Source organism: Miniopterus schreibersii (genome assembly GCF_964146895.1).
Source record: "Miniopterus schreibersii genome assembly, chromosome: 8".
NCBI classification, from domain to species: domain Eukaryota; kingdom Metazoa; phylum Chordata; class Mammalia; order Chiroptera; family Miniopteridae; genus Miniopterus; species Miniopterus schreibersii.
In genome coordinates, this window is record NC_138109.1 from 14,022,098 (window position 1) to 14,033,987 (window position 11,890).

The window sequence follows — 11,890 nt, forward strand, 5'->3', positions numbered from 1 at the left end:
AAGAAAATCTAAGCTTAACTACGAAACCACATGGGAGAGGATTTCGAAAATGTTAAGATGAAAACTAAAAACTTGGAGTCAAGAAGTAGCTTTCGGTCCCACCTTCATGGCTTACTGTGTGAATTTGGATTTTAAAGGAGATCAAGTGAAGTAATGTTTGTGAAAGTACTTTGTAAATTCTGAAAGCCTCTCAGAAATGCAAAAATGATGGCATCCCCCTGTCCTTCCATCCCTAACCACAGTCTTTACAGATGTTTTATATATATGTATGTATATATTTCTTAGAAATTTGGGGGGTTTTCTTATCTGTACTTCCTAACTTTCCTTCGCTGTACATATATTGCTTGTGTACTCTGAAAAAAGCAATATTATTAAAAGTTAACATGTAGCAATACCATGAAAAGTCATAAAATCCTCCTTGACTGAAGGAAAGACCAAAAAATGAAATTTATCAAATTACAAAATGGGATATGTATATTTTTTAAACATTCTTTTAACTTCTAAAAATTACTTAAGAAAACTGCCCCCCACTTCCATGTCTCCCCCCTCCAAAAAAGTTCACACATATAGTGTATAAGGCCCCAATGTCACCTCAGGGAAAGATAAAACGAACAAAACCGCACCATGAGAAGGCCCATGGGTCTCCCTGGAACAGGAGACAGAAAACAAAGAGGCAGCTGTTGTCACAGTAACTTTATTGCATCCAGGACATACCAGAGTCCAGGCTACCCCGAGCTCCAGTCCCACTGGACTCCTTCCATACCTCCCGGCCTTTGTACAGGTTTTCCCCTCTACCTGGAATGCCCTTCCTCTTCCCCAGCTGCAAACTCCTATTCACCCTTCCCAACTCAAGACCCCGAGGGCCCCAGGCCATACTGATTACCCCCTCCTCAGTGCTTCCCCCGACAGTTCATTCCAATATTAAAGTCTTTGATTCTGCACTGAGCCACGTGGGCCCACTCAGTGGCCTGCGTCTGAGCAGAAGCCCTGGGAACACTGAATGGATAACTGAATCGTGGACAAGGGAACCAGGAGAATGACCGAGAACAGAATGCATGGAACATAGAGGCCAAAGCTAGGAGGGCTGGGCTCACTGTCCGGGACAGTGACAGAGATATGGGGCACTCAATGGGATCCAACTGCACCTGGCACAATCTTTACCTTTGGGGACTCTGAAGCTCCAAAGCTCCAGGCGTGGGTTCAAACAATGGTAATATCCTGCACACATTTTGGCCCTGCCCTTTCCCTATCCACCAATGAAATCTGGGTACATGGGAGTTGCTGAGGCCTCCTCTGCCTCAGATCAAATCTAACTCTGGCCTAAATTCCACCGCCACCCCCTCCCAGACAATCTGGAAGCCTCAAACCAGAATCCTGGCCCCAGCTGACCCTCCTAGCCTCAACCCGAGTGAGAGGCAATCAGGGGGGGCAAACCAGGGTGGCTGCATCTTCATCTCTTTCTCTCTCTCAAGTCAGGGAGCTAGGGCAGGCCCAGGAGTTGACCCCAGCAGCTCCAAGTCAATCCCTAAATCCAAGTACTAGCCAACACCACCCTTGGCAGCTGAGGCGTACGCACAGAGTCACCGTAATCCAGACACAAACAACTTTACCAGGCCTTGTTCCTATGTGGAGCCAAGCCTGGACCCCTGGGCTCCCACTCTACCTCCCTCCCTACCAGCTGCCACCTCCCTTCACTGGGTCTTCTGATCCAGTTTGCGCCGTACCAGCTGGCTCAGGAGGAACGCGGTGAGGACACTGCTGCCCACGGTAAGCAGGAAGAGGCCGGAGAAGTTGTGGGGCCAGCGGGTATGCAGTGGCTCATATATGGCCCGCCGGGCCTCATAGTCCAGCGCCACAGCCTCCAGCTGAGCCAGTGTGCACAACACCAAGAAGACATGGAAGAGCTGGTGGCCCTGCCCAAAGAGGTGGCAGCTGCCAGGGAACCAGCGCTCAGGCATCAGGGCCGAGAAGAAAGCAGCAGCCAACAGGAAGAAGACGACCTGGCACTTGTGGTAGAGAAGAGCAAGGTCATCCGTGGCAGGGTTGGGGGACACCAGGATGCGGTGTGCCACCGGGCTGATGTCCAGCGCATAGGCGAGCGCCGAGGGCACCTCCTGGCACGTGCGGCCCAGCAGGCCGGGCTTCTGGATGTACTTGTTGTAGCACGAGCCGGTGCAGGAAAGCCAGGCGAGAAAGGCGGCCGTGGGCAGGAAAATGGTCTGCACCTGGGCGTGCCAGGCAGGCTCGATGGCATAGTAGAAGTGTGCCAGGGCACTGCCAAACTGGTACACGGCCACACCCACGTAGTCCAGAAAGAAGAAGCTGTAGTGCCAGAACTCGGACTTGGCCTGCAGGAGGTGAGCCAAGGCACTGAGGAAGAGGTAGGTGAAGGAGGCGAGGACGATGATGAAGAGGGGCAGCGCATGGGGGTCTCCCCAGAAGTCCACGGTGCCCACGAAGACGGCCAGCCGCAGCAGCAGCACCAGGGCCGCCAGCAGGTGGGTCCAGACGTTGACCGCCTCGTTGTGCTGCTGGAACAGCGTGCGGAAGTAGAAGCGCCACGTCTGGTGCAGCGGCCGGTAGCCCGCGTAGATGTAGGGCTTCCAGAAGAGGCGGGGCACCATGGCCCGGTCTACCGTGAACACAGGCTCTGGCTGCGCCGGCCGAGGCTCCTGGGGGACCTGCCACAAACTGGGCAGGAGGTGGCCAAGCTTCTGGGCCACCATGGTGGCCATGGCTGTGGGCTAGGGAGGGAGCTGGGGACGGAGCAGAGCAAAGTCAGGGGCTGGTGGCCTTCCCCCCTCGCCCCCATGCCCTCCTCCCTGCCCCCTTATCCCCACACTGACTTTCAGAAGAAAGGAGTCATCCTGAGGGAAAGCTTAGCTCTGACTCATGACTGTCCTGCTCCCTGATGTATCCCAAACGCCTAGAACACTGCCTGGCACATAACAGGTGCTCAATATTTGTTTGAGGAATGCATTAATTAATAAGGTTCAATACCTCAGCCATTTCTTTTCTAGTCCAAGCGCCACACAGCAGCCCCCATTGTTTTCTCCTGTGTTTTTAACCTGCCATCAGTGCTCACATGGTGGTGACAATGACCTTGCTAACAGACCAGCTGCCTCTATCTTTAGCCCCTTCAGTCTCCCCCTGACCCTTCATTACCTTACATGATCTAGCCCCTGCTACCTTTTCTAGCCTTACTGCTCAACCACAATGCATTCAAATCCAGCCACAGCCTCACCAACCCCCTGGGCCGGTTTCACATATCTATATCTTTGCATAAGCTGTTCCCTCCACCCGAAACATTTTCCTCATCTTGCCTATCTGGCAAACTTATATTCATCCCTCAAAACCCATTTCTTCTGTGATACTTTCCCTGGCCCCTTGAACCTTGAATGATGACCTCTCTAGTTGAGTTCCTACCATCAGATACATGTCCTTTGACCATATAACACTTATCATGGGCATTAAAATTGTTACTGTGAGCTCACTGAGGGTAGGCACTTCGTCTTACTATTTTGTGAACCCCTGATGCTTAGCAGGTAGCTGACACTCAATGTATGCTGAGTCAAAAAACAGCAGCATCCTGATAATACTTCATACCCTTCAAGGCCCAACTAAAAAAGCCACTTTTTTGCTGAAAGTCCCCAGGAATAACTGATCCTTATAAAAAGAGCCCTTTCCCTCAGCCATATCCCCCACTCAGGAGTTCCCTCCTCCAGCCCTTCCACCCCAGCCATGGTTGCCAATTCCAAAAAAATCAAATATAACCCCTCACCCCAGCATTCAAGGCTTCATGACCTGCTCCCACCCTCATTTTCCACCTAACACAAATGTCACACCCTATACCAACTGCCTTTCCCTACATAAGCTGCCACCTCCAGGGGCCCTCCTTACTGCACCCACCCACTTTCCCCTGTGGGAAGCTTATAATGGGTTATACAATTTAGCATTTAAAATTCATTCATCCATTCATTTAGCAAACTCTGAGCTCCTCTTCTGCCTCAGGTCCTGTGCTGGATCCAGGGAGGGCAGAGTGGAAAAGTATTTGAGCACCTTCCTCAGGAACATCATGATATGGTAGAGGTTTTCCTTTTAGAAAGGAAAACAAATCATAGCGAATACTTATACAGTACTTGCAATGTGCCAGGCACTGTTTTAAGCATTGTGATTGACTCATTTACACTTCCTAATACACTGTGAAGTTGATACTATCTTTATTCCCATTTTTTGGATAAGGAAACTGAGCCACAGAGAAGTGCCCTACTACCCACCTAGCTGGGAAGCAGCAGAGGTACAATGAAAATTCTGTTTCCAATCTTAACCATTACCCTAAACTGCCCTTTGCAAGATAAGGTAGCAAGTGCCATTAATCACTTTGTAATTATATGCTATAGTTTTTTATAGCATTTGCCTGGTACCAGCTGCTTTATTCAGGCTTATCAATTATTCATTGTGTCATTCATTAAATCAAATATCTACTGAAAAACTAGCACCTGCCAGACAACTCCCCTCCGTCAAATAAATTCCCTCCAACAAGCTTACTGAACTCAGCATCCAGGTTTTCTGTCCATCATTCATCAGATTTTATTACAACTACCTTTGCATCAGATTTTATTACGGCTACTCTTGCACTGCAAGTGGCAAGGAGACCTGGGCAGGAAAAGTATTCATGTTCTCTGCCACCAGCAGCACCAGGGTCACCCCAAAACCACTCAGTAATTCCCACACGGTCCAAGTAAATGCAAAGAGCTTGCTATGCAAAGGCATCATCAAGACAAGCCCCCAGGCCACACTCCCCTCGCCCCCAGCTGGATCTGCGTCTGCAAGCGCCTCCCACATTACACTTCTGGCATCTCTCTGGTCTGTAGCCTTTCCTAGTTCATGGGAAGGCAGGTGTGAAAGAAGTCATTACTCTACTGCATGAGGGATGCTCGGACAGGGGACTCCAGGACTCTTGCACTTCCTATTCCCCAGACGGCCTGGCCCAGAGCAGGTTTAGGAAGCAGACCTTACTGAGGGACTAATTAATGGGACCACTTTCATCCAGAGCACAAGAACACCCCGGCCTGCCTTGGTGGTTGGGGAGCCAACATTGGACTTCTCCTCCTCAAGAAACTGAGCTTCAGCCTCAACAGTCTGGCCTCCACCCTTGTCTACAACTTTGTCTTCCCATCTCAGAACCTCAGGGAGCCAAAAAAGGCTTCTGAAAGCATCTCATGCAGCTCCTCTGTTTACACTGAGGGAAGAAGAGCCCAGCGACAGGAAGGCCTTTTCCAGAATTGCCCAATCCGATGAGGTTTCAATCCCACCACAAAGACGAGCGAAGGCTAGTTCCTGGGTCTCCGTAATGCATTATGTCAGTCAAATGCTCCATATCCCACTCTTAGAACTTCCCAAGGCATCACAGCATACTAAAGGCTCTGAGAAGTCCTGCAGCAAAGAACCTTGCTTCACTTTGTTATTGAACCTACATTTGCCAAGCTTATGTAACCAAGAATTCCTTTCCCAGTAGTAATTATATTATAAAGCCAGCTGATATGTAATAAGTGTTTACAGTATGCTTACTCTTTACTACTTTGTTGCAATTAATTCTCATAACTAGCCTGTGAGGTAGATATTATTATGCCAACTTTGTTGTTGAGGATAGTGAAATTCAGAGAGGTGGGCTTCTTACCCAAGGTCACCCAGAGACAGAGAGAGAGGTGGAGCCAAGACTGGGCCCAGCTCTCTGCAGAGCACATTCTCTTAGCTGCTCTGCTGCTGCCCAGCCTCCTGTCACACCTATCCGCATCCCACAGAACTACTTTGCAAAATACTGGTCTAAAGCAGGCAACCAAATCCTTTCCTGTAAATTACTCTCTTAGGCTTCTAGCAACTGACTCACATCCAGGGACCTCAGTCTCCCCCAGTTAGCAGCTACCCACTGGCTCTGCATCAGTGAAACCCTGGCTCACAGCTACCTTCTCATTCACAGCCTTCCCCCTCTCCCCCAGGAACAGTGGGCCCTAAACACAGAACCCAGAGGCCACATACTGAGATGACAGAGGTCCTGCCATCCTGTTTCCTTTAGACCTCAGCTAGAGACCCCAGTCCATCTGAACAGGTCTATTTTCAGAATTAGTACCCATATCTTGACTCCATGACAAAGGGTCTTGGATTCAAGGGAAAGGAGCAGGGGCAGGGTTTCAGCGCGAGCTGGAAGGATGAGGGTGGGTATCCAGAGGACATCCTCAAGGCAATCTCTGAGTAGTCTGCCCACCAGGCTGCCAGGACCTGCCTATTCCAGGCAGCTTGCCCCAGCCCAGCACAGCTCCATGGCCCCTTTGCACAGCTTACCTAGGGGTTTCTCTAGAGCCTGAGGCTGATGACTTCTGCTGTGGGACTGGGCAAATTAGCCAGATACCACGCACTGGGTGGCACTTTCACAGGTAAGGGTCACTGAGGGCAGGGTTTCCAGGGACTGGAGGTATCTTGTGTGATGTCACCAGAGGGGTGGAGCTAAAAACAACCTCCACTCCTCTCCCCTCCCCCCATGACCGCTCCCACATTGGTCAAATCCAGGCTAAACTCTGCCCTCCTAGCCAGACCTCAGCTGCCAAAGGAAACTCATCATTAACCTCTGCATGAAACATGGGGGAAACCAGAGCCTGGCTGAAAAGCTAGGACTTACCCAAGAGCGCACAGCCAGAGAGGCAAAGTGGGGCTGAGATCAGGTGTCCAGGGCGTGGTTGTTGAATGTCAGGCAACCTTGACTGGCTTGTGTCCTCTATTCAGTGGGAAACAGAATAAAAGGAAGTTAGGAAGAAAAAAGAAAGCAGGTTCTATACAGGCTCATGAAGGAGATGGACTTCAGATTCAGGCAAACCAAGTTTGACTAGATTCCGTAACATACGAGCTCTGTGATCTGAGCCAAGTGATTCACCTTCTCTGATCCTCAGGCCCCTCATGGCATTACAATATTATCTACCTCACAGAGTGCCGGGAAGGTTAAATGTATTAGAACAAACTTTTAGCACAGTTTAGGGACTCAATAAACGACTGCTATTGTTATTATTAATAGTAGTAATTAATTATTAAAAATAGTAGTAGTATTGAAAATATCCCTAGCCTGACAGATTTGCTTGGGATCCTCTAAAAAAACACAGGCCCAGACCAGCATGACTCAGCAGTTGAGCATCGACCTAGGATCCAGGCGATCGGGGTTCGATTCCTGGTCAGGGCACATGCCTGGGTTGTGGGCTCGATCCTCAGTCGGGTGTGCAGGAGGCAGCCGATCAATGACTCTCTCATCATTAATGTTTCTATCTCTCTCTCTCCCTCTCCCTTCCTCTCTCTGAAATCAATAAAGATATATATAAAATAAAAAAAATAAAACAAAACAAAAAAAACCCTCAGTCCTCTTTTAGCTCTCAATAGCTAATTCCACTGGATTTGGGGCCTTCAGAAAGTTAACTGTGTCTCTTTAAATATTTACCTTTCTCTGAGGGTGCATTTAGGGACCAGGGACATTTGGCTAGATATTGGACCTCTGGGGACACTGACCTTATTAAATAAATTGTTCTCAGCAAAGACCATTCAGAGTAACCCCTCTGGATTCACAGAGCTCTGAAGATTTACACTTGCCCACAGGCCCAAGAGAGGTGGCTGGGAAATGAAACCCCCAGGGGAAAGGGGGTAGCCCCGCAGCCCCAGCAGCCCCATCCCTGAACAAGCAGGGGAAGAGTAAAGGAGGTAAACTGTGCCAGCAGGTAATCCAAAAGGCATGTGGCCTGGCCAGGCATGTCTTGCAAGTTCGGGAAGTTTTCAGGTTTGCAGAGCCTCAGACCCGAAATCTCCGAAGCCATGGTGGGAGTTCCTGTCACACTGAGCAGCTCCTTCCCCCTCTCCTCTCCCATCTCCCCAGCCTTCCCAATTTACATTCCCCTTTTCCTAAACTGAAGATCAACCTCCCCACCTCGTTCCTCAGCCAAGGCTTGCCACCCTCTGGTCCCTCCACCAGATACACACTGTCATAGTCCACTAAGACCTCTGGGGGCAAAACAGAGGACTAGGTTGTGGGGCGGGGTAGCAAATGCACTCTGGAGCGGGAGAGCGCCAGGTTATAGCATCCCACAGATTTTACTCAGTGTCTGCTACATGCCAGATACAAGGATCACCACCAGCACGTGTTGAATGAAACAGACAGGCTCCCTGCCCTGACAAACAAACCGAACAAACCAAATGCCCGAGGGCCTAAGAAAATCCAGCTCATCGAGAAGCCACCAAGGTGGTGACTGAGAGAACTGTTGCCCCAAGGGACAGCATCCACCACTCACCTCTGGCACACTATTTCAAAAGAAGCCTGGCGCCCATTTTTATGTGAGGATGGGATTTCAAGACTGGAACTTACCAGCTGTGTGACTTACCTCTCTGAGCCTACTTTCCTCATTTATAATCAGAGAATAACAATTAACTACCTCAAGGGTTCTTGCAAAAGCAAAATAGTCACAGATGCTGGGTGTTGGCTCTGGCACAGCCTTGGTTCCACTGTTTTTGTTGGGTTCTATTCCTGGCTCAGCCATTCAATCCCTGTGACCTTGGGCAAGTCTGTTCCCCTCTTGGCTCTTTTTCTCCAAATATCCAGGAGAGTGAGTTCACCATGACTTCAAAGGGTCCTTCAGGCCCTGAGACATTCCAATATTTGTTTTAGGCCTACTATGTGCCAGGCCTGGAGCTTCCAAAGTGAACAAAGCAGTTAAAATACCACCCTCATATAATCAATAGTCTAGCCCATTAACAGTTAAGGGTAACACCTAAGGATATTAATATCCTGATGTCTTGGAGTTTAATACCCTAACTAAATAACACCTAGCTATTATAAATATTATTTGGTTATAATTCCACTTCTTCTTTTGTCTCCTCTGGTATGCAAAATACAGTTGACCCTTGAACAGCACGGGTTTGAACTGCGCAAGTCCATTTACACATGGATTTTTTTTCCAATAAATAAGTACAGTACTGTAAGTGTATTTTCCTTATGATTTCCCTAATAACATTTTCATTTCTCTAGCTTACGTTATTGTGAGAATACAGTATATAATACATATAACATACAAAATACGTGTTAATCAATTGATTATGTTATTGGTAGGCTTCCAGTCAACAGTAGGCTATTAGTAGTTAAGTTTGGGGGGGAATCAAAAGTTTATAAGCAGCCTGGCCGGGCGTGGTTCAGTGGTTGAGCATCAACCTAGGATCCAGGAGCCCACAGTTCGATTCCTGGTCAGGGCACATGCCCGGGTTGTGGGCTCGATCCCCAATTGGGGCATGCAGGAGGCAGCCGATCAATGACAACTTTTTCATCATTGATGTTTCTCTCTCTCTCTCTCCCTTTTCCATCCTCTCTCTGAAATCAGTAAAGATATATCAAAAAAAGTTTATAAGCAGATTTTTGACTGGGGGGGCAGTGCCCCGACCCCCTCCTTGTTCAAGGGTCAAATGCAATGTTGCTTTTCTAGGCTCTGATTGCTCAGCACACTCCCTTAGAGTCAACTTTATCTTGCCATGGAAAGCAAAGTGTAGCCTCATTAAATACAAATAATAGTAGGACCAGGCCTGTGTTCACAGTAGGATTGTCAGAGGTAAATCCTCTTGAGGGACACTGACAAGGATGACACGGTATGGCAGGGCCTGAAATGTTAATAAGATTAGGCACCAACATTAATAATTTACAGTCCCTTGCTGCTTACAAAGAACTATCATTAATAATTTACAGTGGCTTGCTGTTTACAATCCTTTCGATCTGCATCTAAACTGGTGTCACAACTCCAGAGGCAGGACGGCAGAGCACAGGGCATCCATCTAACTCTAAACCCAGTTCTCTCGTCCTTCATCCACTGTGGCCAGCTCCCAGGCACTCAGTGGGTGGCCACACATTACACAGGCAAAGTTTTCATCCCTGGTTGGCAGCAACTGGGTCACCTCCCTGAATGCAAACCAGTTTCCCAACTCAGCCCAATGTGTTTAAAGAAAATGTCTTCCAAAACTGAACAGAAACCACTTTTGCTTTTTTGTAACTGTACTTAGGGCCTCCATTTGTACTGAAAAGTGTGATCTGAATGAAATAAATAACACTTAAAGGAACTCTTCCGTGGAGCTCAGGCTCACAAATGCTCTGAGCACAGGGAAGAACCTGGAGGAGGAAAGCAGGCCCAGAGAGGTTGGATAAGCTGGCTACAGTCACCCAGCATGGGAAACAGAAAAGAGCCTGAGTTTCACCACTAACCAGCCAGAAGCCCCCTGGGCATGAGAAGTGAGGCTAGAGAGGGGCACGCTCTTACCAAAGGGCCCAGAGGTGGCACAAGCCCCACGACAGGAGGCTGGGTCCCTCTCGGACAGACTGCTGGGCCATCCACCCAGGTGCAACCAGGCTCTGAGAATCCATCGAACTCTCCAACTCCCCAGCCCCGGCCTGACCGGCCGCGCACTCCAGGCGGGCCTGCAGGGGCTGTCCCCGGGGAAACCTCGGGGTCCTCAAAGCCGCAGGCTTGAGTCAAACGCTGTGGGCGGTGTGGCGCTCCATCTTCCGCTTCCCTTACTGCGGGGGGGGGGGGAACCCCGTGCTCTCCAGACACCAACGGAGGCTCCCCACCGCCCCGGGCCCAGGCTCCTTGGGCCCCCAGCGGTGCAGTTCCCACAGTTCCCGATTTCCCAGCAGGGACTCTCCTCACGGTACCCAGCTCCAGGCACTCACACCCCCTTTTGCCCCTAGAGTCTCCCTCGATTCCTCCTGGGAGGAAGCGGGAGCTCCTCTCCCCGGCCCCCCGCCCCGCGCCCCTCCCCCGCCGCGCCTCCCTCCCGCTCCCTCCAGCTGCGCGGTGGCGCCGCCTCCAGCCGGTTTCCCCTGGCGTCCGGAGGAGCCCCAGCTCCGGCGACGCGGTCCTGCTCCCCTCTCTCTCCCCACGGGCCCCCACCCTCACCCTCACCCTCACCCTCACCGTCCGGGGCTGCGCGCTGCACCCCGCGCCCCGCGGGAGCACCCCGCCGCGCTCCGCCCGCTCCTGCAGCGCCCCGAGCCGGGTACCTGCGGCGGGCCCGCGGCGCTGGGCAGGCGGCCGAGCGCGTCTGGACCGCGGGCGCGCAGATAAAGGGGTGGCCCCACCCCGAGCCGGGGGAGGGCCGGGCAGATCCGGGGGACTCCGGTGCGGACTCCGCCCGCCGAGGAGGGGCCGGTCGCCAGCTTCTCCCCCCGCGTCCACTTGTTGCATGCGGAGGCGAGAAGGATCACGCACAGGATGGAGTCCGGGGAGTTTCTGTGGTCAGTGTGCAGACAGGGAAACGGGGGCCAGAGAGCAGAAGTTGTTGTCCAAGTCCCGGGGCTCAGCTGCGGAGGCTCCAAACGAGCGGTTCCCACTTGCAGCGGACCCGAACCACCGGCTCTCCGGGCTGGGCCTTGCTGACTTTATCCTGAAGGAGCAAGTCCTGGCAGGAGCAGGACAAGTTTCCCAGCTAGAGGCCAGGCTAGGCCCCGAAGCCACTTAAACCCCCACACCACACCGCTCCCTAAGCTACTTCTGCTTGAGATAATGCCTAGCCTTCCCCATCTTCATCTCTGCCTGGGGGCTCCACCCCACCTCTGCACCCCCTTATATTCAAGTTCCTACCTAAAGCCCTCTCCTTGGGCAGCGTCCCTTGATTTGCCCACCCCCAGGCACTTTGTTTGGACCTGTATTAAAACACCCACTCTCTACTCCCTAATGTAAGTGTACATCTCCCCCAGGAGTGGGAACACCAAAAGGTGAGGGGTCCCTGCACATAGTAGGCTCTCAGTAAATGTCAGACTAACAATGGCAGGCATTGTCCACTCCTCAGGTGTGCAAAGACCTGGACCAAGCAGACTAGGGAG

The 11,890-nt window shown here is 51.0% G+C and overlaps 1 protein-coding gene across 3 annotated transcripts; it reads right to left on the bottom strand.

Annotated features, from left to right (window-relative positions):
- Positions 1-679: 679 nt before the first annotated feature.
- On the bottom strand, positions 680-11,372 carry PAQR7 (progestin and adipoQ receptor family member 7). 3 transcript variants are annotated; one of them, XM_081143815.1, is made up of 3 exons: positions 11,069-11,372; positions 6,677-6,772; positions 680-2,756 (listed from the first exon to the last, which is right to left on the bottom strand). In XM_081143815.1, exon 3 carries the CDS (start codon positions 2,733-2,735, stop codon positions 1,692-1,694), a length of 1,044 nt encoding a protein of 347 aa, XP_080999941.1. In that variant the 5' UTR covers positions 2,736-2,756; positions 6,677-6,772; positions 11,069-11,372; the 3' UTR covers positions 680-1,691. The 3 variants fall into 3 exon arrangements, with proteins under 3 accessions (XP_080999941.1, XP_080999942.1, XP_080999940.1); XM_081143816.1 differs by lacking the exon at positions 11,069-11,372 and adding an exon at positions 10,326-10,806; XM_081143814.1 differs by having other exon boundaries at positions 688-2,756; positions 10,983-11,103.
- Positions 11,373-11,890: the final 518 nt, after the last annotated feature.